General features: G+C 71.0%; 3 protein-coding genes across 4 annotated transcripts; 1 reads left to right on the top strand and 2 right to left on the bottom strand.

The window, feature by feature from the left end:
* Positions 1–3350: 3350 nt before the first annotated feature.
* Positions 3351–8619, bottom strand: OSGEP (O-sialoglycoprotein endopeptidase). 2 transcript variants are annotated; one of them, XM_074982666.1, is made up of 11 exons: positions 8290–8619; positions 7284–7403; positions 6903–7078; positions 6594–6689; positions 5756–5805; positions 5380–5458; positions 5108–5173; positions 4189–4279; positions 4002–4077; positions 3572–3670; positions 3351–3488 (listed from the first exon to the last, which is right to left on the bottom strand). In XM_074982666.1, exons 1-11 carry the CDS (start codon positions 8510–8512, stop codon positions 3449–3451), a joined length of 1116 nt encoding a protein of 371 aa, XP_074838767.1. In that variant the 5' UTR covers positions 8513–8619; the 3' UTR covers positions 3351–3448. The 2 variants fall into 2 exon arrangements, with proteins under 2 accessions (XP_074838767.1, XP_074838768.1); XM_074982667.1 differs by lacking the exon at positions 6594–6689 and having other exon boundaries at positions 8290–8617.
* A 6-nt stretch (positions 8620–8625) lies between these two features.
* APEX1 (apurinic/apyrimidinic endodeoxyribonuclease 1) lies at positions 8626–14684 on the top strand. Its single transcript, XM_074982668.1, has 5 exons — positions 8626–8762; positions 11583–11695; positions 11987–12192; positions 12691–12883; positions 13431–14684. The coding sequence occupies exons 2-5, from the start codon at positions 11635–11637 to the stop codon at positions 13943–13945; spliced, it is 975 nt and encodes a 324-aa protein (XP_074838769.1). The 5' UTR covers positions 8626–8762; positions 11583–11634; the 3' UTR covers positions 13946–14684.
* A 1381-nt stretch (positions 14685–16065) lies between these two features.
* Positions 16066–20832, bottom strand: PIP4P1 (phosphatidylinositol-4,5-bisphosphate 4-phosphatase 1). Its single transcript, XM_074982419.1, has 7 exons — positions 20615–20832; positions 19965–20155; positions 19627–19733; positions 19050–19155; positions 17705–17757; positions 17524–17614; positions 16066–17209 (listed from the first exon to the last, which is right to left on the bottom strand). The coding sequence occupies exons 1-7, from the start codon at positions 20766–20768 to the stop codon at positions 17066–17068; spliced, it is 846 nt and encodes a 281-aa protein (XP_074838520.1). The 5' UTR covers positions 20769–20832; the 3' UTR covers positions 16066–17065.
* Positions 20833–23386: the final 2554 nt, after the last annotated feature.

Genomic DNA, 23386 nt, shown 5'->3' with positions numbered 1-23386 from the left:
CGTACTGCCCCCGCCCCGGGGCGGCCGACCTGGCACGCGGGTGTGATTTTAGGGGCAGGTGGGGTGTCCTGGCCCCTCTACTGCCCAGCTGGGGGCGGAGGGGGAGATTTGCTGGGGAGGAGGGAGAGACATTGCTGGGAGCTGGTATCTAGGAGCAAGCGGGGCCGGGGTGGTGGGAGCCAGGGCTCCTGGGTTCTCCCCGGCGCTGGGAGGGCAGTGGGGGCTGGTGGTTAGAGCAGGGGGCTGGGAGCCAGGACTCCTGGGTTCTCCCCGGCTCTGGGAGGGCAGTGGGGGCTGGTGGTTAGAGCAGGGGGCTGGGAGCCAGGACTCCTGGGTTCTCCCTGGCTCTGGGAGGGCAGTGGGGGCTGGTGGGTAGAGCAGGGGGCCGGGAGCCAGGACTCCTGGGTTCTCCCCAGTGCTGGGAGGGTTAGGGTTAGGGTTAGGGTTAGGGGCTGGTGGGTAGAGAAGGGGCTGGGAGCCAGGACTCCTGGGATCTCCCCAGTGCTGGGAGTCCAGTGGGGGCTGGTGGTTAGAGCAGGGGCCGGGAGCCAGGACTCCTGGGTTCTCTCCCCGGCGCTGGGAGGGCAGTGGGGGCTGGTGGTTAGAGCAGGGGGCCGGGAGCCAGGACTCCTGGGTTCTCCCCGGCTCTGGGAGGGCAGTGGGGGCTGGTGGTTAGAGCAGGGCCGGGAGCCAGGACTCCTGGGTTCTCCCCGGCTCTGGGGGGGCAGTGGGGGCTGGTGGTTAGAGCAGGGGCCGGGAGCCAGGACTCCTGGGTTCTCTCTCCGGCGCTGGGAGGGCAGTGGGGGCTGGTGGTTAGAGCAGGGACCGGGAGCCAGGACTCCTGGGTTCTCTCCCTGGCGCTGGGGGGCAGTGGGGGCTGGTGCTTAGCACAGCGGGCCGGGAGCCAGGACTCCTGGGTTCTCTGTGGCGCTGGGAGGGCAGTGGGGGCTGGTGGTTAGAGCAGGGACCGGGAGCCAGGACTCCTGGGTTCTCTCCCTGGTGCTGGGGGGCAGTGGGGGCTGGTGCTTAGCACAGCGGGCCGGGAGCCAGGACTCCTGGGTTCTCTGTGGCGCTGGGGGTGCAGTGGGGGCTGGTGGTTAGAGCAGGGGCCGGGAGCCAGGACTCCTGGGTTCTCTGTGGCGCTGGGGGTAGAGGAAAGGAGGGCGGGAGGGGGGACAGCTCTGTAACACCTGAGGAGGCCAAGAGGGGCAGCAGTCTCGGGGTGGGGGGAAGCCCCTGTGGACTGCCCCACCCCCCTCTTCCGGCCCCTGGGGCTCCCGGGTGCCCCCAGCATCCAGCCGGCCCTGGTGGACGTCGTCAGCGCCTTCCCAAGGGGGGTCAGCCTGATGGGTGAGTGTGGGGCCGGGGGGCACCTCCAAGGACAGCGGGGGGGCGATCCCCCCAGTGCTCTCCCGCCCCCCCCCCCCCGCCACAGGACCCCCGGGGGAGAGCGACGCCGAGGAGCACGTGGCCTGGCTCAGGGGCGCGAGGTCCCGTGCTTGCACCCCACATCCCCGCCCCCCCACCTGCGCAGCGGAGCCCACGGCCCCCTGCAGTGGGGGGGTGTGGGGCGGGCACAGCGCCCCCTGCCGGCGGGAACCGGACCTGCTCTGTGTGTGTGCGCGTCCATGTCCCAGGGTCAGTGGGGTTCGGGCAGGTGGGAGGCCCTTGGGGGGAACCCCGTGGGGGGCTGGGATCAGAGCAGGGGCCACTGGGGCCCTGTGAGAGAGAGAGAGAGAGAGTGTGTGTGTGTGTGTGTGTGTGCGCGAGCGCGCAGAGCTGCGCGCTCTCTCTCTCTCTCTCTGTGTGTGTGTGTGGGGGGGGGGGGGGGGGCTCCTGTTGAGGGTAACCTGGCGCCCAGGTGACACTCTGGGCTGCAGACAAAGGGGGAGGTGGAGCCCGAGGGGGTTAAATTGGAACTGGGAGTGGGAAGCAGTGAGTCTGGGCTGGGGGACAGAGAGACAAAGGAGGGGGCCAGGCCCCGGCTCTGGGGGCCCCTCGGGGCCTCCTCTCCCCAGCATGGATGGGACTGGCTGTCTCTGCCGGCTGCACTGACCCCTCTGTACGACGCTGTGTCCTGTCAGCTAATAAACCCGCTGTTCTCCTGCTGAGTGAGAGTCACTCCTGCCTGCGGACGGGGTGCAGAGCTTGGGGGACCCCAAACCCCATCACACTCCTGCCTGCGGACGGGTGCAGAGCTTGGGGGACCCCAAACCCCATCACACTCCTGCCTGCAGATGGGTGCAGAGCCTGGGGGCCCCTGAACCCCATCACAGGCCTGGGCACAAGGGAGGCCCTGGGGGGTGGCCCAGGTGCCCCCCACTACCCCCCCCCCCAGGAGCCTGCCCCGGTGCCCTCTACGTGGCCTGGCTGGAGACCCTGACCTGGGACCTGCGCCCGCCCCGGCCTTCATCCACAGCAACCAGGACACCCGGCCCCTCTCCTGCCAGTGAGGGGAGCCCCCCACTCCCAGCACATACCACCCCCCCCCCCCAACACGGACCGGCCGCACAGATCACCCCCCGTTACAGACCGGCCACACGGACTGCTCCGCTGGCCCCGTACGGGCCAACCCCCTACCCCCCCGGCACAGACCGGCGGCAGGAACACGCCCCCCCCCACCACCGCTGCCAGCAGGGCCCTGCCGTACGGACCAGCCCCGCTGCCAGACACCCCTCGGCTCTGCCCTGCCGAGGGCCCCCAGCCCCGGCCTTGTCCCCCACCGCCCTGCGAACGTTAAATGTTGTAACTTACGCAGCGCCCGGTGCCAACTCTCACCCCTACGCCAGCCCCGCCGGTGCCCCTCGCTCCCGCCCCATGGCCCCCGCCCCCCCAGCTCCGCCAGTGCCCCTCGCTCCTGCCCATGGCCCCCACCCCCCAATGGCCCCTGACCCCCAGCCCCACTGGTGCCCCTCACTCCTGCCCATGGCCCCCACCCCCCAGCGCCCTATGGCCCCTGACCCCCAGCCCCACTGGTGCCCCTCACTCCTGTCCCTAGCCCCCCAGCTCCACAGCTGCCCTTCACTCCCGCCCCACGGCCTCCAGCTCCGCCACTGCCCCCAGCCCCATCGGTGCCCCTCACTCCTGCCCCTAGCCCCCCAGCCCCTCCTCGCTCCAGCCCCGCTAGTGCCCCTCACACAGCTGCTGCCCCCCGCATCCCTGCTGCTACCCCTCCCCCCTGCCCCATGGCCCCAGCCCCACCAGTGCCCCTCGCTCCCGCCCCACAGACCCTGGCCCCCAATCCAGTCGGTGCCCCTCACTCTGCACCCACAGCCCCCAGACAGCTGTCAGGCCATGTGGGGGGCGCTGTGGGGCCGGGGCTGCCCCCGGCTCAGGACAGGAACCGTAGCTACAAAACCCAGTGTCTTTATTGCGTGAGGGCCCAGCTCCGGCCAGCCGAACCCCGACCCCCCGCAGGCTGGGGGGAGCCGCCGCGGCCCGGAAGGGGTTAATCGCGCCAGGTCACCTCCACTTCGTCCGTGCGGTACCTGGAGAGAGAGGAGAGAGTGGGGGCGGGGAGCTGGGGGGCAGCCGCCCTGGCACCCCCAGGTCCCCCCCGGCGCCTTGCTACCTCTGCGTGACCCAGGACTCCTCCAGCGGCGTCTGCTGCCCGGAGCGGAGCATCTCCCAGCCGGCCTGCGCGATCATGGCCCCGTTGTCGACGCAGAACCTGCGGGGGGGGCAGACGGGACCCTCGGAAGGCTGCACCGCGGGGCGCACGCCTGGGGTCTCCCCACTGCTGGGGGGCAGCGGGGGCTGGCGGTTACAGCAGGGGCCAGGAGCCAGGACTCCTGGGTTCTCTCCCCGGCTCCGGGAGGGCAGTGGGGGCTGGTGGTTACAGCAGGGGCCAGGAGCCAGGACTCCTGGGTTCTCTCCCGGCTCTGGGAGGGCAGTGGGGGCTGGTGGTTAGAGCAGGGAGGCCGGGAGCCAGGACTGCTAGGTTCTCTCTAGCTCCGGGAGGGCAGTAAGGTGCAGTGGTTGGAGCCCGATGCGGCTGGTACCTCTCATCTGTGGCGAAGAGCCGGGCTCCCCTCTCCGCGCACATGATCCCCATCATCTCCTGCAGCCGCACGTTACCTGGGGGGCAGGGCCAGGCTGAGCACCAGGCTCAGGGCACATGTGAGCTGAGCTGGGCTGGCCTCAGCAGAGCCCGGGCAGGGGGAAGGGGGGGCAGGGCTCCGTACGTACAGCCGACGCCGCCCACGATGAGAGCCTCCCTGGAGCCGCAGTGCGCCATGGCTCTCTCCGTGATCTCCACCAGCATCGCGAACACCGTCTCCTGGGGGGGTGGGGGGGACTGCTCGGCTCCCAGGGCCGCCCACAGCCCCCAGGGCCACCAGCTCCCTGCACAGCCCCCCAGCGCTGCTTGCTCGCCCCAGGGCCGCCCGCAGGCCCCCAGTGCCACCAACTCCCCCCAGGGCCGCTTCCTCCCCCCAGGGCTCCCCACAGCCCCCAAGGGCCACCAGCTCCCCCCAGCGCCGCTTCCTCCCCCCAGGCCCCCCCCGCAGCCCCCCAGGGCCGCTTCCTCCCCCCAGGGCTCCCCACAGCCCCCAAGGGCCACCAGCTCCCCCCAGGGCCGCTTCCACCCCCCAGGGCTCCCCACAGCCCCCAAGGGCCACCAGCTCCCCCCAGCGCCGCTTCCTCCCCCCAGGGCTCCCCACAGCCCCTAAGGGCCACCAGCTCTCCCCAGGGCCGCTTCCTCCCCACAGGGCTCCCTGCAGCCCCCCAGGGCCGCTTCCTCCCCACAGCCCCCAAGGGCCACCAGCTCCCCCCAGGGCCGCTTCCTCCCCCCAGGGCTCCCTGCAGCCCCCCAGGGCCACTTCCTCCCTGCAGGGCTCCCCCTAGCCCCCCAGGGCCGTTTCCACCCCCCGCAGCCGCCCTGCAGCCCCAGGCATACTGGCTTTCCTTCTTCCCACTGGCCTGCGCTGCCCCCAGCACCAGGCAGGGACCCGCCACTATCTGCTTCCCACCTGGTGCCGCTGCAGCCCGCCCCCCCATGCCAGTCCACCCCCCAGGTGCCGCTTGAACCCTGTAACCCCCAGCCCCCCCCCATAGACCCCCCCAATACTCTTCCTGACCCTCCCTGCTCCCGCCTGCTGCCTCGCACCTGGAGGGAGAAGCAGAGATCCTCAGCAGTGCACTCGCCTGATGCCAGCATCTTGTGAGCCGCCTCCTGTGGGGCAGAGCCGGCGGGGTCAGGGCTGGGTGGGGTAGAGCGGCGCTGGTGGGGTCAGGGCTGGGGAGGGGGAAGAGCAGAGCCGGCGGGTTCAGGGCTGGGGAGGGAGAAGAGCGGGGCCGGCAGGCAGAGCTGGCGGGGTCAGGGCTGGGGGGTGGCAGCAGGAGACCAGGCGTGGCCAGCCAGGCACTCAGTTTCCTCACCTCGATGTGGGACAGGATCCCCGAGAAGGAGACGTCCATCCCCTTCACCGTGTAGGGCAGCTCCACCAGCTTCTGGCCCCTGGGCACCGAGGAGACGACTCCTAGTGCTTCTGGGGCTGGGAGAGAACCCAGGCGCCCGGACTCCCGGCCCTCCCCCCACTGCCTTCCCAGAGCCGGGAGAAAACCCAGTCGCCCAGGCCCCCAGCCCTAACCACCAGCCCCCACTGCCCTCCCAGAGCCGGGAGAAAACCCAGTCGCCCAGGCCCCCAGCCCCTTGCTCTAACCACCAGCCCCCACTGCCTTCCCAGAGCTGGGAGAGAACCCAGGAGTCCGGGCTCCCGGCCCCTCCCCCAGTCTATCCCCTTGCCCCACTCACTTCTTCGCCATCTGTTCGATGTTGTAGCCCGGGCTGGGGTCGTTGGAGATCTGGGAGACAGAGAGGGGGGTGATGCTGGAGATTTGGGTGCCAGAGGGCCCCATCCCAACCTCTTTGCCCCCAGGTCCCGAGGGGCCCCCCACGCCAGGGGAAGTCTGTCTGCTGTGCTGTGGGGTCGCCCTGCGGGAGCGGAGGGCAGGCCTGGGACCCAGCAGAGCTCGGGGGGGACGGGCTGCGGCTTTCCCCACCTTGTCCCAGCCCGGCTCGGAGCCCAGGGCTGGAGAGGCCCGAAGGGCGTCACTCCCAGTGCCAGGGCCAGGAGCCGAAACACTGGGGCAACCAGCCAAGAAGGGCAACCCCAAACAACCCTGAGTGCCACAGCAGGGACTCTTCTCATGGGAACAGAACCCAGGAGCCCGGGCTCCCAGCACCCCCACTCTAACCACTGCACCCTACTGCCCTCCCAGAGCTAGGGAGAGCCCAGGAGTCCTGGCTCCCAGCCCCCCTTGCTCTAACCACTGCACCCCACTGCCCTCCCAGAGCCAGGGAGACAACCCAGGAGTCCTGGCTCCCGGCCCCCTGCTCTAACCACCAGCCCCCACTGCCCTCCCAGCGCTGGGAGACAACCCAGGAGTCCTGGCTCCCAGCCCCCCTTGCTCTAACCACCAGCCCCCACTGCCCTCCCAGCTCTGGGAGACAACCCAGGAGTCCTGGCTCCCAGCCCCTGCTCTGAGCACTTAATGCGAGGCACAGACTGCTGGAGTCCTGGCCCCCCCAGCCCTCGACCCTCTCCCAGAGGCGGGGACAGGCCCTGGAGCCTGGCCCCCCAAGCTCTGACCTTGAGCACGCGGGCGAAGCGGTCCAGGCAGTTGCCCACGGCGATATCGATGGTCTCCCCGAAGATGCGGTAGCGGTGCTCCGAGTAGGCAATGACCTGGCGTGAGGAACGTGCGCGTGGGGGGGGCCGCACTTGGGGGGCGGGGGGGCAGCCGGATGAAGGGCCCTGGTACCTGGAGGGAGGGCGGGGGGGCAGGACCTAGCGAGGGGCCCTGGTACCTGGCGGGGCAGGCGGGTGGGCAGGCGGGTGGGCGCCGCAGGCGGGCAGATGAGGCGGGTGGGACCTGACCCCACGAGGCGCCGGCCCTACCTGGGTGTTGCCCCCGCTGACGTAGAGCACGGTGGGGTTGTGGGCGCCCGTCACCAGCCGGCCCATCTCGATGTGGCCCACGCAGTGATTGACGCCCACCAGGGGCTTGTTCCACAGCTGGGCCAACGTCCGCGCCACCACGGCCACCGTCACCAGCGGGGCGCCCATGCCGGGCCCTGCAGCCAGAGCACGGGCTGAGCACGGGCAACGGGGTACCCCGCCCCCTCCCCTGGGCGCAGCTCCCACCCCACGGCACAGGCCCCACCCCTCTCACCTGGTCACAGCTCCCACGCCAGGGCCCTGGCCCCGCCCCCTCCCCCGGGTGCAGCTCCCATCCCACGGCACAGCTCCAACCCCAGGGCACAGGCCCCACTCACTCACCCTTGGTGTAGGCCACGCAGTCCAGCTGGGCGGGCTGCAGCTGAGCCTCGCGCAGCGCCTGGCGCACCAGGTCCAGCACACAGCCCCGGTGGTGCCGCGCCGTCTGCCCCGGCAGGAAGCCTGGGAGAGACCGAGAGAGCCAGAGCGTGGGGGGGGGCCGGGGTCAGGGGAAGGGGCGCAGGGGGGGGGCCGGGCAGGCGGGGGTGGTGCAGGGGGCAGGGTTAGGAGGAGGCAAGGCTGGGCATTCTCGCGGGGGCGGGGCTAGGAGGGGGCGTGGGGGCGGGGCTAGGAAGGGGTGGGGCTGGGCAGGCTGGGGGCACGAGGCAGGGTGAGGAGGGGCGGGGGTGGTGCAGGGGGCGGGGTTAGGAGGAGGCAATGCTGGACATTCCCGCGGGGGGCGGGGCCAGCAGGTGGAGCATGGGGGCGGGGCTAGGGGGCGCGGGGGCGGGGCCAGGAAGGGGTGGGGCTGGGCAGGCTGGGGGCACGAGGCAGGGTGAGGAGGGGCGGGGCCGGGCAGGGGGCGGGGTTAGGAGGAGGCAAGGCTGGGCATTCTCGCGGGGGCGGGGCTAGGAGGGGGCGTGGGGGCGGGGCTAGGAGGAGGCAATGCTGGACATTCCCGCGGGGGGCGGGGCCAGCAGGTGGAGCATGGGGGCGGGGCTAGGGGGCGCGGGGGCGGGGCCAGGAAGGGGTGGGGCTGGGCAGGCTGGGGGCACGAGGCAGGGTGAGGAGGGGCGGGGCCGGGCAGGGGGCGGGGTTAGGAGGAGGCAAGGCTGGGCATTCCCGCGGGGGTGGGGCCGGTAGGGCCACGGGGGTCAGAGGGTCGAGGCCGGGCAAGGGAAGGGGTTCAGAGGGGGCGGGGCCCGGGTTCAGAGGGGGCGGGGACCGGGGGCGGAGCTTAGAGGGGGCGGGGCCCGGGCCAGGATTCAGAGGGGGAGGGGCTCAGAGGGGGGCGGGGCCCGGGCTCGGAGGGGGGCGGGGCCCGGGCTCGGAGGGGGGCGGGGCTCACCGTGGCCCGGCGCGGGCACGAAGGTGCGGCGGGGGTTGCTGAGCACGCGTCCGTCGCGCACCAGCCCCGCCCCCACCTTGTTGGCGCTGCCCTCGAGCCCCAGCACCGTCACCGCCCGCATGGCCCCGCCGCTCCGCTCCCCTCCGACCTGCCTGACGTCCTTGCACAGCGCCGGATGTGGCGCCTGAACGTCACTACACTGCGACGGCTCCGCCCTAATCATCTCACGGGCCAAACGTCACTTCGCGGCGACCAGCCCTCCAAAACGTCACTCCGCAGCGACCGGTGTCGCGCCTCCTGACGTCCTGCGCGGAGACAGGTCCGGCGCCGAGCGACATCACTACCCTGCGACCACCCCGACTCTCTCAAGTCACTGCCGTGACGTCATTGCTGCGCGCCCAGCTCTGCTCTTCCCCGACACGTGACCTGGCCGCACGTGCGCTGGCGGGAGCCCGCTGCGCTTTGTCCGGAGGGTATAGACCTGGCGGGGGCGCGGGGCGGGATCGGCGGTGGGGGGGGCGGGTGTTTATAGTGCGGGGCGGGATCGGCGGTGGGGGGGGCGGGTGTTTATAGTGCGGGGCGGGATCGGCGGTGGGGTGCGGGTGTTTATAGTGCGGGGCGGGATCGGCTGTGGGGGTGCGGGTGTTTATAGTGCGGGGCGGCATTGGCTGTGGGGGGCGGGTGTTTATAGTGCGGGGCGGGATCGGCGGTGGGGTGCGGGTGTTTATAGTGCGGGGCGGGATCGGCTGTGGGGGGGCGGGTGTTTATAGTGCGGGGCGGGATCGGCGGTGGGGGGCGGGTGTTTATAGTGCGGGGCGGGATCGGCGGTGGGGGGGGCGGGTGTTTATAGTGCGGGGCGGGATCGGCGGTGGGGTGCGGGTGTTTATAGTGCGGGGCGGCATTGGCTGTGGGGGGCGGGTGTTTATAGTGCGGGGCGGGATCGGCGGTGGGGTGCGGGTGTTTATAGTGCGGGGCGGGATCGGCTGTGGGGGGGCGGGTGTTTATAGTGCGGGGCGGGATCGGCGGTGGGGGGCGGGTGTTTATAGTGCGGGGCGGGATCGGCTGTGGGGGGGCGGGTGTTTATAGTGCGGGGCGGGATCGGCGGTGGGGGGCGGGTGTTTATAGTGCGGGGCGGCATTGGCTGTGGGGGGGGATGTTTATAGTGCAGGGAGGGATCGGCTGTGGGGGGCGGGTGTTTATAGTGCGGGGCGGGATCGGCTGTGGGGGACGGGTATTTATAGTGCAGGGAGGGATCGTCTGTGGGGGGGGCGGGTGTTTATAGTGCGGGGCGGGATCGGCGGTGGTGGGGCGGGTGTTTATAGTGCGGGGCGGGATCGGCTGTGGGGGTGCGGGTGTTTATAGTGCGGGGCGGGATCGGCGGTGGGGGGCGGGTGTTTATAGTGCGGGGCGGGATCGGCGGTGGTGGGGCGGGTGTTTATAGTGCGGGGCGGGATCGGCTGTGGGGGTGCGGGTGTTTATAGTGCGGGGCACGATTGGCTGTGGGGGGCGGGTGTTTATAGTGCAGGGAGGGATCGTCTGTGGGGGGGCGGGTGTTTATAGTGCAGGGAGGGATCGTCTGTGGGGGGGCGGGTGTTTATAGTGCGGGGCACGATCGGCTGTGGGGGGCGGGTGTTTATAGTGCGGGGCGGGATCGGCTGTGGGGGGCGGGTGTTTATAGTGCGGGGAGGGATCGTCTGTGGGGGGGCGGGTGTTTATAGTGCGGGGCGCGATCGGCTGTGGGGGGCGGGTGTTTATAGTGTGGGGCGGCATTGGCTGTGGGGGGCGGATGTTTATAGTGCGGGGCGCGATTGGCTGTGGGGGGGCGGGTGTTTATAGTGCGGGGCGGGATCAGCTGTGGGGGGGCAGGTGCTTATAGTGCGGCGTGGGAATGGCTGTGGGGGGGCGGGTGGTTATAGTGCGGGGTGCAATTTTCTGTGGGGGGACGGGTGTTTATAGTGCAGGGTGGGATTGGCTCTGGGGGGGCGGGAGTTTATAGTGCGGGGAGCGATTGGCTCTGGGGGGGCGGGCGTTTATAATGCGTGGCGCGATTGGCTCGGGGGGGCGGGTGTTTATAGTTCAGAGTGGTGATTACAGTGCCAGGTGCAATTGGCTGTGGGGGGTGTTTATAGTGCGGGGCACGATTGGCTGTGGGGGGGTGGGTGTTTATAGTGCAGGGGCATGTTTGGCTGTGGGGGGGGCGGGTGTTTATAGTGCAGGGCATGATTGACGGGGGGCGGGGGTTTATCGTGTGGGGTGGTGATTGGCTGTGGGGGGACGGGGGTTTATAGTGCGGGGCGCGATTGGCTGTGAGGGGGCGGGTGTTTATAATGCGGAGTGGTGATTAGCTGTGGGCGCTTATAGTGCAGGATGATTGGCTCTGGGGTGTGGGTTTTTATAGTGCGGGTGCGTCAGTTGTTTGGGGGCGTGTTTATAGTGCGAATTGTGATTGGCTCGGGGGGGGGTGGGTGTTTATAGTGCAGGACAATTGGCTCTGGGGGAGTGGGCGCTTATAGTGCTGGGCAATTGGCTGTGGGGGTGGGTGTTAAAAGTGGGGGGTGGCGATGGGGGATGTTTATAGTGTGGGGCGTGATTGTCCTGGGGGGCAAGCGTTTATATTGGGTGCAGTGATTGGCTGTTGGGGGTGCAGGTGTCTACAGTGCGGTGTACTGATTGGGTGTTGGGGGGGGGTGTTTATTGTGGCAGGCGGACGGTGATGAGCTGGGGCAGGTTTTTGTCTTGCAGGATGTTCATTGGCTGGGGGAGGGCAGTTTTTATGTTGTGGGGTGGGTAACGATTGGTTGGGGGAGCGTGTTTATAGCACCGGGCTGTGGTTTTCTGGCGACCAGGTGTTTGTTGGCAGGACTGGTTGGTGTTTATAGTGTGGGACTGTGACTGGCCAAATAGTGGGTGTTTATTGGCGGGGCAGGCGGGCGTTTAGAGTGCAGGACTACGATTGGCCGAGCAGCGGGTGTTTATTGGCAGGGCAGGCAGGTGTTTATAGTGCAGGACTGCGATTGGCCCAGCAGCGGGTGTTTATTGGCAGGGCAGGCGGGCGTTTAGAGTGCAGGACTACGATTGGCCGAGCAGCGGGTGTTTATTGGCAGGGCAGGCAGGTGTTTATAGTGCAGGACTGCGATTGGCCCAGCAGCGGGTGTTTATTGGCAGGGCAGGCAGGTGTTTATAGTGCAGGACTGCGATTGGCCAAGCAGCGGGCAGGCTATAAGACGCGATGCGGGGGTTGCTCTGTGGACACCGGGTCCCTGCCCCGGCATTGACCGTCCGGCTGCCCCCAGGGTGCCCAGGATACTGCGGCTGCTCAGCTCGGGGCCCGGCTGCCGGTCAGAGATGCCCAAGCGGGGGAAGAAGGTGGAGGGCGGGGACAGCACTGATGAGCCGGAGGCGCCAGGTAACTGGGCCGTGCCCCCCCCCGCACCGGCACCCCCCCGCACCATGGTGACGGCCTCTGCCAGCACAGCGCCCCCCCCCCGCCCCCAGCGTGGCTGCCCGCCCCTACCTGCTCCCTCTCCCCCCATCAGCCTGGCCACCGCCCAGGCCTGCTCCCTCCCCTGCGTGGCCACCGCCCAGGCCTGCTTCCCCTCCACTGGCAGTTCCCCCCAGCCCCAGCCCCAGCCCCAGCCCGGTGAGCCGAGCTGAGCCGAGCCGAGCCGCTCAGCACCACATCCCCCTCTCTCTCCAGAGCCTGAGGCTAAGAAGAGCAGGAAAGGGGCAGCCAAGGCCCCCAAGGAGAAGGAGGCGGAGGCAGCGGCAGCGGCCGAGGGGCCCCCCCTGTACCAGGACCCCCCCGACAAGCTGACCTCCCCCAGCGGGCAGAAGTACACCCTGAAGATCACCTCCTGGAACGTGGACGGGCTCCGGGCCTGGGTCAAGAAGAAGGGGCTGGAGGTAAGAGCGTGGGCTGGGGGGCTGGGCCCAGCTGCTCCCCTGTGCTGCCCCCACAGCCCAGGCCAGCCCTGCCCAGCCCAGCAGTGTCTGCAGTGTGGCCTGGAGGCAGGACGCCTGGGTCCCATCTCTGCTGGGCCTGGGGAGTGGAGCCCCAGGGGTTAGAGCTGTGGGGGTGGGAGGCAGGACGCCTGGGTTTTCTGCAGGCTCTGCTGCCGGTGTCTGGGCGGCGGCTGCCTGGTGCCTCGGTTTGCCCAGCTGCGCAGTGGGGATAGGATGCCGCTGTGCTGGGGGAGGGCTCTTCCCTGCCAGGGTCGGGGTTGGGGGGTTCATGGTGAACGTCAGGACTCCTGGGTCCCTCGCAGGTGGTGTCCGAGGTGGCGACGAGCAGGAGCGCACCCTGTCCTGGCTCTAACCACTAGCCCCCACTCCCTTCCCCGCGCTGCAAGGGACCCAGGCGTCCAGGCCGCCTTCCCCCCACTGACCCCGCTCTCCCCGCAGTGGGTGCGCGAGGAGGACCCCGACGTGCTGTGCCTGCAGGAGACCAAGTGTGCGGAGAAGCTGCTGCCGCCTGAGATCCGCGACATGCCCGAGTACCCCCACAAGTACTGGGCCTGCGCCGGCGCCAAGGAGGGGTACAGTGGGGTGGCCCTGCTCTGCAAGGAGGAGCCGCTCAGCGTGGCCTACGGCATCGGTAGGGCCCCCCCCGTGTACCCCCCGCCAACCCCCCCTGTGGGCCCCCCGCTGACCCCTCTGTGCTCTGCGAGGAGGAGCTGCTCAGCGTGGCCTACGGCATCGGTAGGGCCCCCCCCGTGTACCCCCCGCCAACCCCCCCGTGGGCCCCCCGCTGACCCCTCTGTGCTCTGCGAGGAGGAGCTGCTCAGCGTGGCCTACGGCATCACTAGGGACTGGCCCCCCGCCGACCCCGTGTGCTCCCCACTCCTGCCTGCACCCCCCCCACCCTGCCTATGTCCTCGCTTGGCCTCCTGTGTGCCCCCTGCCTCTGCCTGTGTCCTCATCAGGCTTCCTGTGCCCCCTGAGTCCTCAGCTCAGCCCCGACTCTGCCCCCGCCCGACCCACCTGTGCCACCAGCCCAGCCCTCTGCCCCCCCGCCTCTGCCTGTGCCCCCACATCCCCAGCCCGGCCTCATGCCTGCCGACCTCTCTCTGCCCAGCCGTCTGCCTCCAGCCCCCCCGTGTCCCCAGCCCCGGCCCGGCCCTGTGACGCGCCTGTCCCCGCAGGCCAGGAGGAGCACGACCAGGAGGGCCGGGTGATCACGGCGGAGTTCCCCTCGCACTTCCTGGTGACGGCCTACGTGCCCAACGCGGGCCGGGGGCTGGTGCGGCTGGAGTACCGCCAGCGCTGGGACGCCGCCTTCCGCGCCTACCTGCGGGGGCTGGACGCCCGCAAGCCCCTGGTGGTGTGCGGGGACCTCAACGTGGCCCACGCCGAGATCGACCTGCGCAACCCCAAGGCCAACAAGAAGTCGGCCGGCTTCACGCCCCAGGAGCGCCAGGGCTTCGGCGAGCTGCTGGCGGCCGGCTTCGCCGACTCCTTCCGCCAGCTCTACCCGCGCACGCCCCACGCCTACACCTTCTGGACCTACATGATGAACGCCCGGGCCAAGAACGTGGGCTGGCGCCTGGACTACTTCCTGCTCTCCACCCGCCTGCTGGGGGCCCTGTGCGACAGCAAGATCCGCTCCCTCGCCATGGGCAGCGACCACTGCCCCGTCACCCTCTACCTGGCCCTGTGAGCGGCTGGCCGGCCGGCGGGGGCCCCGCCCGCTCCCCTACAGCCCCGGGGGGGGGGGGCCCCGCCCACTCCTGCACAGTCCAGGGGGCCCTGCCCCCACCCCTACAGCCCAGGGGCGGGTGCTGCGGCCCTGGGGGTGGGGCTGTTTGCCCAGAGGAGGAGGGATGGACTGTACAGCCTGCTATGGCCTCAGGCACCCCATGTGGTCCTCTGAGGGGTCCAGGGCGATACAGCCTCATGCTCCTCTTGTAGCCTTGGGCCTGGGCCATACAGCCTGATCTGGTCCCCAGCCCCTTGTATGGCCCTGAGGGTGGGGCAGGGCGGTCCATACACCCTGCTATGGGGCTGCCATCCCTGTATGGCCGCGAGCAGAGGGCGCCCTGTACCACCCAGCATGGCCCTGCCCCGCGTAGGGCCCTGTGAGCAGGGCTTGGGGCGCAGCCTGTGCAGTTGGGTGTGTGCTCCTCTCGCTGGGCCAGCGTGCAGCAGCCATAGCGCACGGGGTGGGGGCAGCCTGGCCCCCGTGTCCCTGTCGAGCCCTGGGGGAGGCGGTGGGGGCACCCCAGAGAGCGGGGCGACCCCCAGCCTGTGGGCCTGGCTGGAGAAAAGGCCAGAGCGGACTCTAGCTGTGTCTGCCCCACTCCAAGAAAACAGCCCCAAGCTGCCCCCCCCACGCCCCCCCGGGGCGCAGCCCCTGGAGCTGCCCGCCGGGCGCACTCATTAAACGCTTGTAGAGGGAATGCCGCCTCGCGTCTCTCTGGGCCCAGGCGGCCGCCCTGCTGAGGGGGGGCAGCCCACCTCAGGGCACTGGCACCCCAGGGCCTGCAAGGGGCAGCCCCGTGCGCAGCTGCCCTGGGCCTGCCAGAGCCTGCACCTGTTGCTGGGGCTGGGGGGGAGCTGCCCTGGGCCGGGGGGGGGGGTGGGAGGGACTCACCCTGCACCTGCTGTGGGGGGCGGGGAAGGGAGCTGCCCTGGGTGAGGGGAGGAGGGAGGGACTTGCTCCACGGCTGGTGCTGGGGGAGTGGGGGACTACCCTGGGCAGGGGGAGGAGGGAGGGACTGGCCCTGTGCTGGGGGGGAGCTGCCCTGGGCAAGGGGAGGAGGGAGGGACTTGCTCCACGGCTGGTGCTGCGGGGGGGGACTACCCTGGGCAGGGGGAGGAGGGAGGGACTGGCCCTGTGCTGGGGGGGAGCTGCCCTGGGCAAGGGGAGGAGGGAGGGACTTGCTCCACGCCTGGTGCTGGGGGGGTGGGGGACTACCCTGGGCAGGGGGAGGAGGGAGGGACTGGCCCTGTGCTGGGGGGGAGCTGCCCTGGGCAAGGGGAGGAGGGAGGGACTTGCTCCACGGCTGGTGCTGGGGGGGTGGGGGACTACCCTGGGCAGGGGGGGACAGGGGAGGGACTGGCCCTGTGGTGGGGGGAGCTGCCCTGGGCAAGGGGAGGAGGGAGGGACTTGGCCCATCCCCCAGGTGCCATGGGGGGAACTGCCCCGGGCAAGGGGAGGAGGGAGGGACTTGGCCCATCCCCCAGGTGCCATGGGGGGAACTGCCCCAGCCCCCCCCAGTGCTTGGGGGAGCTGCCCACCACTCGAGAACCTCCCCCATCCATCCCTGCAGGGGGAGCTCAGGCTGCAGCGCCCCAGCTGCTGGGGAGAGGGGCTGCCCCCCATGCCTGGTTCAGCCACCCCTGGGTGGGGTGCAGCCCCTGGCTGCAGCAGGGGTTGCATGGAGCCCTGCCCCTAGCGGGGACCTTCTCTCTCCTTGCCCCCTGAGCTGGGCCAGCCCCCCCAGCTCCCCTCCCAGAGCTGGCCTAGGCCCCAGCTGTCCTGGCTCCCACACCTCTCCTGCACCCAGGTGCCCTCCCTCAGCTCCAACCCACCCTCCGAGACCCCTTCAACCACCACCAACCTAGGGGTGCCACCCCCCAGCCCCAGGGCAGGGCCTGTCCCCTCTGGGCCGCTAGCTCCCCCCAGCCCCAGGGCACTACAGGCTGGCTCAGAGGGGTGGGGAATGGGGCACACTGGCCCCTCTCTCGCCCTTTGACGCAGTGAACGGGAAGGGTTCAGCCCCACCGCTCCCCCCGCCCCCATCACTGTGGGGCAGAGCAGGGAGCCAGGCGTGCAGATGCCATAGGGAATCTTTATTTACATGGTGGGGTGCACCCTGGGCCTGGGACCCACGGGCGGGGGCTGGATTTAAATAGGGATGTACAAGGCAGCCCAGCTGGGCATGGGGACGGGGTGACCCTCCCCCAAACCAGGCCAGAGGCCAGCCCTAGGCCAGGCCCCCCTTCAGCAGCCACTCTGCTCCCAGCCAGGGAAAGGGGTGTTGGGGGGCAGTGCTCAGTGCAAGGTGGGGGGACAGGGGCATGGTAGTGCCTCCCCCCGCTGGCGCTGCTCCAGCCACAGCAGGGGAATGTGCAAACAACCAGAGCAGCTTCTCCTGGGGCACAGAGGTGGCCCCTGTCCAGCAGGGAATAGGGGTCGGGGCTGCCCTCAGCCCCCTAACTTCCCCTCCCCCCACAAAGTTACCTTTGGTCCCTAAAACAGTGCAGGGGCCAGGGCCTGTTCCCTCTAGGGCACCAGTTCCCCACAGCTGGGACAGGCGGGCTCAGGGACCTGTGCCCTCTAGGGGTGCTGGCTCCCCACAGCTGGGGCCTAGCCCAGCAGATGAGTGGGGTCAAAGGGGACCCTAAGAGATGCCCTGGCTCTCAGCTGAATTCCCTCTCCTACCCCAACCCAGCAGCTCCCCAGACCCCCAGCGCCAGGGGAATCCCCTGGCACCCCCTGCTCCGGCAGACTGAGGGGGCACAGACGGGGGCCCCACTCCCAGGTAGGCTTCCGCCGTCCTGCTGGCTTCCGGCAGTGGGTGGGCCCACTCCATCTTCTAGCACCCTGGGGTGTGCTGAGTCTCCTGGGGTGGGCGGCCCCCTGCTCCGTCCCACAGCAGCCCTGGGGAGGGAGGGAGGGGGGCCCCCTCCAGCGGCCCTTGGGTGGGGGCTGGGGCTCCCCGCCGTGGTGCACGGCGTCTCTGCAGCAGCGCTTTGCTCCGGCGCTCTGGGGGCCCCAGCCAGTGGCCCTCGCTGGCTGGCGCAGCCCCAGTCGCGCAGGACGGCGGCCGGGGGCTCAGGAGAAGCTCTGGACGGGGTGGCTGACGCGCATGCAGGCCCAGTACATGGCCCGGCCCAGGCACAGCACGGCCAGGAGAATGACCAGCGCCCAGGAGCCGTAGATCCCGCCGAACCGCCGGGCGTGCTTCCATGTGCCGAACTGCGGAGACACGCGGGGTCAGGCCGGGCGGCCTAGTGCTTAGAGCGGGTGGGGTGGGGCTCCTGGGCTCTGCAGGGGGCAGGGGCCTAGTGGTTAGAGCACCATGTGGCGGGGGGGCAGCTCCTGGGCTCTGTGGGGCCTAGTGGTTAGAGTGGGTGTGTGCTGAAGGGCATGAAATCAGGGCACCCGGGCTCCACTGGCTCCGTGTGGGGAGGTGGTAGTGGTTAGAGCACAAAGGGGTATGGTGGGGGGTTCAGGATCCTCCCCCCCGGACTCCCTTTGTCCCAGGGTAGCAGGAGGTACCCCACACTCACCGCCAGGCCTGTGGCGGCCACTGCCAGCACTACCCCCAGCAGGAGGCAGCAGATGCATCTCTTCCGGGGGTACCGGCGCCCAATGGAGGAGCTGGGGGGGCAGAGGCAGAGTCAGACAGGACCCCCAGACACCCTGGCCCAGCCCCTCCCCGGCCCACCGCCAGGCAGAGCAGCAACTTACACCTTGCGGCAGTGCGGGCAGCGGGCTAAGGTGCGGTCGGTGAACTCCGTCCACTGGGCCAACAAGGAGAGAGAAGAGCCGTGTGGGCCGCTGGCCTCCTGCCCTACCTGCCTGGCTCCACTCCCCTCCATTGCCCTGGCTCCGGGCCCTGCACCCCTCCCAGCGCCCCGAAGGCCCGGCTCCCAGCCCCTCCCAGCGCCCGAACCCCGGAGGCCCAGCTCCCGGCCCCGCGCCCCTCCCAGTGCCCCAGAGGCCCAGCACCCGAACCCCGGAGGCCCAGCTCCCGGCCCCGCGCCCCTCCCAGTGCCCCAGAGGCCCAGCACCTGAACCCCGGAGGCCCAGCTCCCGGCCCCGCGCCCCTCCCAGCGCCCGAACCCCGGAGGCCCAGCTCCCGGCCCCGTGCCCCTCCAGTGCCCCAGAGGCCCAGTGCCCGAACCCTGCAGGCCCAGCTCCCAGCCCCACGGCCCTCCCAGCGCCCAAACCCCACAGGCCCAGCTCCCGGCCCCGCACCCCTCCCAGCGCCCGAACCCCGGAGGCCCAGCTCCCGGCCGTGCGCCCCTCCAGTGCCCCAGAGGCCCAGTGCCCGAACCCCGCAGGCCCACCTCCCGGCCCCACACCCCGGAGGCCCAGCTCCCGGCCCCGCGCCCCTCCCAGAGCCCGAACCCCGGAGGCCCAGCTCCCGGCCCCGCGCCCCTCCCAGAGCCCGAACCCCGGAGGCCCAGCTCCCGGCCCCGCGCCCCTCCCAGAGCCCGAACCCCGGAGGCCCAGCTCCCGGCCCCGCGCCCCTCCCAGAGCCCGAACCCCGGAGGCCCAGCTCCCGGCCCCGCGCCCCTCCCAGAGCCCGAAGCCCAGGGGTCCAGCTCCCAGCCCCACGCCCCTCCAGTGCCCTGGAGGCCTGGCTCCTGGCCCCCTCCCAGAGCCCGAACCCCAGAGGCCCACCTCCCAGCCCCAGGCCCTCCAGTGCCCCAGAGGCCCACCTCCCAGCCCCAGGCTGCTCCCAGAGCCCGAACCCCGGAGGCCCACCTCCCAGCCCCAGGCCCCTCCCAGAGCCCGAACCCTGGAGGCCCACCTCCCAGCCCCAGGCCCCTCCAGCGCCCTGGCTCCCGGCCCCACACCCCTCCCAGAGCCTGAACCCTGGAGGCCCACCTCCCAGCCCCAGGCCCCTCCAGCGCCCCGGGTCCCGGCCCCACACCCCTCCCAGAGCCTGAACCCTGGAGGCCTAGCTCCCAGCTCTCCCCTGCTCCAACGACAAGCTCCCACTCCCCCCGCAAGCCCTGGCTTCCCTCTCCTGCCTAACCCACTAGACCCCCCCCAAGCTGTTGCCCCCTGCCTCCCACCCCCTTACCAGGAAGGTGTTCTTGCAGTGCCCACAGATGACCCGCACTCCCACGGGCTGGGGCTCAGGGCTCACAGGTCCCGGGTGCACAGGGCCCAGGTTAATGATTCTTTTGCTGCCAAGGGGAGAAAAAAAAAAAACAAAACCAACCACACAGCTGCGGCCAAAGCCCTGCCCCATGCCAGATCCTGCACCCGGCTGTCTTCCAGCTGGCAGGGACGTGGCAGCAACAGGGATGGCTGCCCTGTAATTCACCGCCCGAGAGCTCTACCCAGTGCTCACCGGAGGGGCGGTGTCTCTCGCTCTACCCCTGAGACCAGGGCCCGAGGAGAGGCTGCCTCAGAGCCACGGCAGGCCCTTAGGAGCTGCAGACCTGTGCCTACCCGGGGGCACTGCCCCAGGGCCAGGTTCTGCAGGGACCTGCCCTCCAAGCCTGGGCGCTGGAGTGTTCCCAGCCACCGAGAGAGCAGCACCGTCATTGCCTGTGTAGAGGCGGCGCTCAGCCCAGCGGGCACAGGTGTGTGTTCCTGTCACCGAGGCACCCCTCTGTACAGGCCCCTGCCCCTGCCCCCGCTCCGCGTCTCACCAGTACGGCCGGGGGCAGGCGATGCGCTGGGATGTCACCTTGCAGATCAGCAGGCAGTTGCAGGGACATCGCACGTACTTCTTCCCCGGGGGCGCGTTCTTGATTGGCTGCAGCAGCGACAGAGGTGGGCCTGAGGGGGGGGGTCTCCTGGTTCTGCCCCCACCTGCTCCACGCCGCAGGGCTGCCCAGCTCCCCAGCAGGACCCCAGCGGCGCCTGGGTGCAATGCGCCTGCTGAGCCAGGACGGGGCAGGGGGAGGGGCCCACCAGGGCAGTGGATGGGGGGCCCAGCCCCCCACCCCCCGGCCAGTGCATCTGGCAGGACCCCACCCCGGCTCACCGTGGCCTCGTTGCAGACGCCGCACTTCACCACGTGCTGGTGCATCTTGCCCTCCACGTTGATGAGGCTCTGGCAGACGCGGCAGGTGATCATGGGGGCACTGCCGCTGTCGGGGCTGGCCATGGGCGAGTAGGGCGGCGGGTCCTCGCCCGGCAGCACCGCCGGGCGCCCGTCCGGGAAGGGCGGGAAACCTGGCAGAGGGAACCAGGGGCTCCAGCCACTGGCCCCTCCCCCACCACAGAGCTCCGCCCACCTCCCACGGCCCCGCCCCCCGCCTCAGTCCCACCCACCCCTTAGCCCCGCCCACTCAGCCCCTCCCACCCACCTGTTGGCCCCGCCCAACAAGCCCGAGCCAGCTCCCCCGGCCCCACCCCCTGCCGGCCTCCCATCCTGCCCTTACCACGCCCAGCCCGCGTGACCCAGCCCCGTGCTGGCTCCGCCCACCAACCCCCAGCCCCGCCCTGTCCGCTTGGCTCCGCCCCCTTCTGGCTCCTCCCACCGACCCCCAGCCCCCTTGGCCCCGACCCCTTAGTCCCCTCCCACCAGCCCACTTGACCCCGCCCTCGCTGGCCCCGCCCACAAACCCCCAGCCTCCTCGGCCCCGCCCCCTTAGCCCCCAGCCCGCTTGGCCCCGCCCCCTCGCGCCGCACCGTGGGGCGGGGCCGGCTTGCCCGCGGCGGGGCCCGCGTAAGGCGGCAGCGGCGCGGAGGGCGCGAGGCCGCCAGGCCCGGCCAGGCCCGCGGGGGGCCCGAGCTCGCCGGGCTCGGCCGGCAGCAGCGGAGAGCGTTCGCCATCCCCCGACATCGCCGCTTCCCGGCCGCCGTAGCTCCCTGCCCGGCCGCCCGCAGTGACGGCCCTCGTCACGTGAAGCGCGGCCCGGCCGCCGATTGGCTAAGAGCCGGCAGGGCGGCCGTCACGTGAGCGCGGCCTCACGTGAGACCGTGCCTGCCTGCTATTGGCTGGCGGAGGCACCGCCCAACACGTGATGGCGGCGCTGCCCTCCTATTGGCTGGTTTCTGGCGGGAGGGGGTTTCGGCGCGTTTCCGTTCTCGGCGCGCTTCCTGATTGGCGCGAGTCATGCGCCCGCCCCGTGTGTCGTCGCACGGCTTTGCTTATTGGTCAGGGCCCGGCAATCGCCTCACGTGCTGAGCACGGAGCGCTCTGATTGGTCGATCCCGCATCAATTGCCTAGTCAGCGCTTCCTCCCCCCCATTGGCTGAACCCAGCTACCGCCTCTCGCGCGGCCCCACCGCCCCGTCTCCTCACGCTCCCCCTCCCTCCTCCGCGTCTCATTGGCTGCTTCGCATGTCAGCTCAGCCGGCCCCGCCCTTGGCCCCGCCCCTCCGTTCCGACCCCGCCCCTGCCCGTCGCGTCTCAGAGCTCCGCCCCCTGCAGCCCCTCCCTTCCTGGGACTGTCCCCCCGATATGTGCCCCCCTATTGCAGCGTTGTGGTGGGGGGCGGGGCTATGAGGAGTTTGGGGGGCGGGGCCGGCTGGGAAAGGGGGTGGCAGTGGGGCCCTGGCTGGGAGGGAGTCGGGGGGCTGGCTAGGAAAGGGGGTGGCAGTGGGGCACTGGCTGGGAGGGTGTCGGGGGGCTGGCTAGGAAAGGGGGTGGCAGTGGGGCACTGGCTGGGAGGGTGTCGGGGGGCTGGCTAGGAAAGGGGGTGGCAGTGGGGCACTGGCTGGGAGGGTGTCGGGGGGCCGGCTGGGAAAGGGGGTGGCAGTGGGGCACTGGCTGGGAGGGAGTCGGGGGGCTGGCTAGGAAAGGGGGTGGCAGTGGGGCACTGGTTGGGAGGGTGTCGGGGGGCCGGCTGGGAAAGGGGTGGCAGTGGGGCACTGGCTGGGAGGGAGTCGGGGGGCTGGCTAGGAAAGGGGGTGGCAGTGGGGCCCTGGCTGGGAGGGTGTCGGGGGCCTGGCTGGGAAAGGGGTGGCAGTGGGGCACTGGCTGGGAGGGAGTCGGGGGGCTGGCTAGGAAAGGGGGTGGCAGTGGGGCACTGGCTGGGAGGGAGTCGGGGGGCTGGCTAGGAAAGGGGGTGGCAGTGGGGCACTGGCTGGGAGGGTGTCGGGGGGCTGGCTAGGAAAGGGGGTGGCAGTGGGGCACTGGCTGGGAGGGTGTCGGGGGGCCGGCTGGGAAAGGGGATGGCAGTGGGGCACTGGCTGGGAGGGTGTCGGGGGGCCGGCTGGGAAAGGGGGGTGGCAGTGGGGCACTGGCTGGGAGGGAGTCGGGGGGCTGGCTAGGAAAGGGGGGTGGCAGTGGGGCACTGGTTGGGAGGGTGTCGGGGGGCCGGCTGGGAAAGGGGTGGCAGTGGGGCACTGGCTGGGAGGGTGTCGGGGGGCCGGCTGGGAAAGGGGGTGGCAGTGGGGCACTGGCTGGGAGGGAGTCGGGGGGCTGGCTAGGAAAGGGGGTGGCAGTGGGGCCCTGGCTGGGAGGGTGTCGGGGGCCTGGCTGGGAAAGGGGTGGCAGTGGGGCACTGGCTGGGAGGGAGTCGGGGGGCTGGCTAGGAAAGGGGGTGGCAGTGGGGCACTGGCTGGGAGGGTGTCGGGGGCCTGGCTGGGAAAGGGGTGGCAGTGGGGCACAGGCTGGGAAAGGGGATGGCAGTGGGGCACTGGCTGGGAGGGAGTCGGGGGGCTGGCTAGGAAAGGGGGTGGCAGTGGGGCACTGGTTGGGAGGGTGTCGGGGGGCTGGCTGGGAAAGGGGATGGTAGTGGGGCACTGGTTGGGAGGGAGTCGGGGGGCCGGCTGGGAAAGGGGATGGTAGTGGGGCACTGGTTGGGAGGGAGTCGGGGGACCGGCTGGGAAAGGGAGTGGCAGTGGGGGGCTGGGAGGGGGCTGGGGGCTGACTGGGAAAGGGGGGGCTGGGGGAGGGAGCAGGGGGTCTCTCCCTTGGTGCTGGGGGCCGGGCCGGGGTGTCTCCCTTGGGATAGCGGGGTGGGGGTGTCTGCCCGGCGCGGTGGGGCTGGCGGGAGACCCCCCCCCACACACCCTCCTTCCCCGGCCCGGGGGCTGGCAGTGGGGCTCTCCGCCTGGCGGTGGGGGCCCGGGGTTGGGGGGAATCTTGCGGCGTCCGGCCGGGGGGAGCTGGGGGGGGGGGTCTTGTAGCCCCCGGCGTGGTCCCTCTTGGGGGTCTCCTCCAGGGGCTGGGCAGGGAGGGAAGCCCCCCGGGGTGTAGTCAGGCCGGAGCGGGGGTCCCCCGGGGGCAGGGGCCGACATGGGGTCGCCGGGGGTCTGGACGGGATGGGCTCCCCGGGGGCGGGGCGGAGTGGGGGGGATCCCCGGGGAGGGGGCCCGGGATAGGGGGGTTCCGGGGGGTGGGGCGGAGTGGGGGGGTTCCCCAGGGACGGGGGCCCGGGATGGGGGGATCCCCGGGGGCGGGGCGGAGTGGGGGGGATCCCCGAGGAGGGGGCCCGGGATAGGGGGGTTCCG

Source organism: Carettochelys insculpta, chromosome 32 (genome assembly GCF_033958435.1).
Source record: "Carettochelys insculpta isolate YL-2023 chromosome 32, ASM3395843v1, whole genome shotgun sequence".
NCBI lineage: Eukaryota > Metazoa > Chordata > Testudines > Carettochelyidae > Carettochelys > Carettochelys insculpta.
The sequence above is the reverse complement of the archived record's forward strand: the minus strand, read 5'-3'. Positions and strand labels throughout refer to the sequence as shown.

Coding starts and splice junctions, on each gene's coding strand:
- PIP4P1 (XM_074982419.1), bottom strand. CDS start 20,768: ATGTCGGGGGATGGCGAACGCTCTCCGCTGCTGCCGGCCGAGCCCGGC. Junction 19,156..19,626: donor GCCTGCCCCCGGCCGTACTG/GTGAGACGCGGA, acceptor TCCCCTTGGCAG/CAAAAGAATCATTAACCTGG. Junction 17,615..17,704: donor TGCCCGCACTGCCGCAAGGT/GTAAGTTGCTGC, acceptor CTGCCCCCCCAG/CTCCTCCATTGGGCGCCGGT.
- OSGEP (XM_074982666.1), bottom strand. CDS start 8,512: ATGATTAGGGCGGAGCCGTCGCAGTGTAGTGACGTTCAGGCGCCACAT. Junction 7,404..8,289: donor CGTGCCCGCGCCGGGCCACG/GTGAGCCCCGCC, acceptor GGTCTCTCCCAG/GCTTCCTGCCGGGGCAGACG. Junction 3,489..3,571: donor GAGTCCTGGGTCACGCAGAG/GTAGCAAGGCGC, acceptor CTCTCTCTCCAG/GTACCGCACGGACGAAGTGG.
- APEX1 (XM_074982668.1), top strand. CDS start 11,635: ATGCCCAAGCGGGGGAAGAAGGTGGAGGGCGGGGACAGCACTGATGAG. Junction 11,696..11,986: donor TGATGAGCCGGAGGCGCCAG/GTAACTGGGCCG, acceptor CTCTCTCTCCAG/AGCCTGAGGCTAAGAAGAGC. Junction 12,884..13,430: donor CAGCGTGGCCTACGGCATCG/GTAGGGCCCCCC, acceptor CTGTCCCCGCAG/GCCAGGAGGAGCACGACCAG.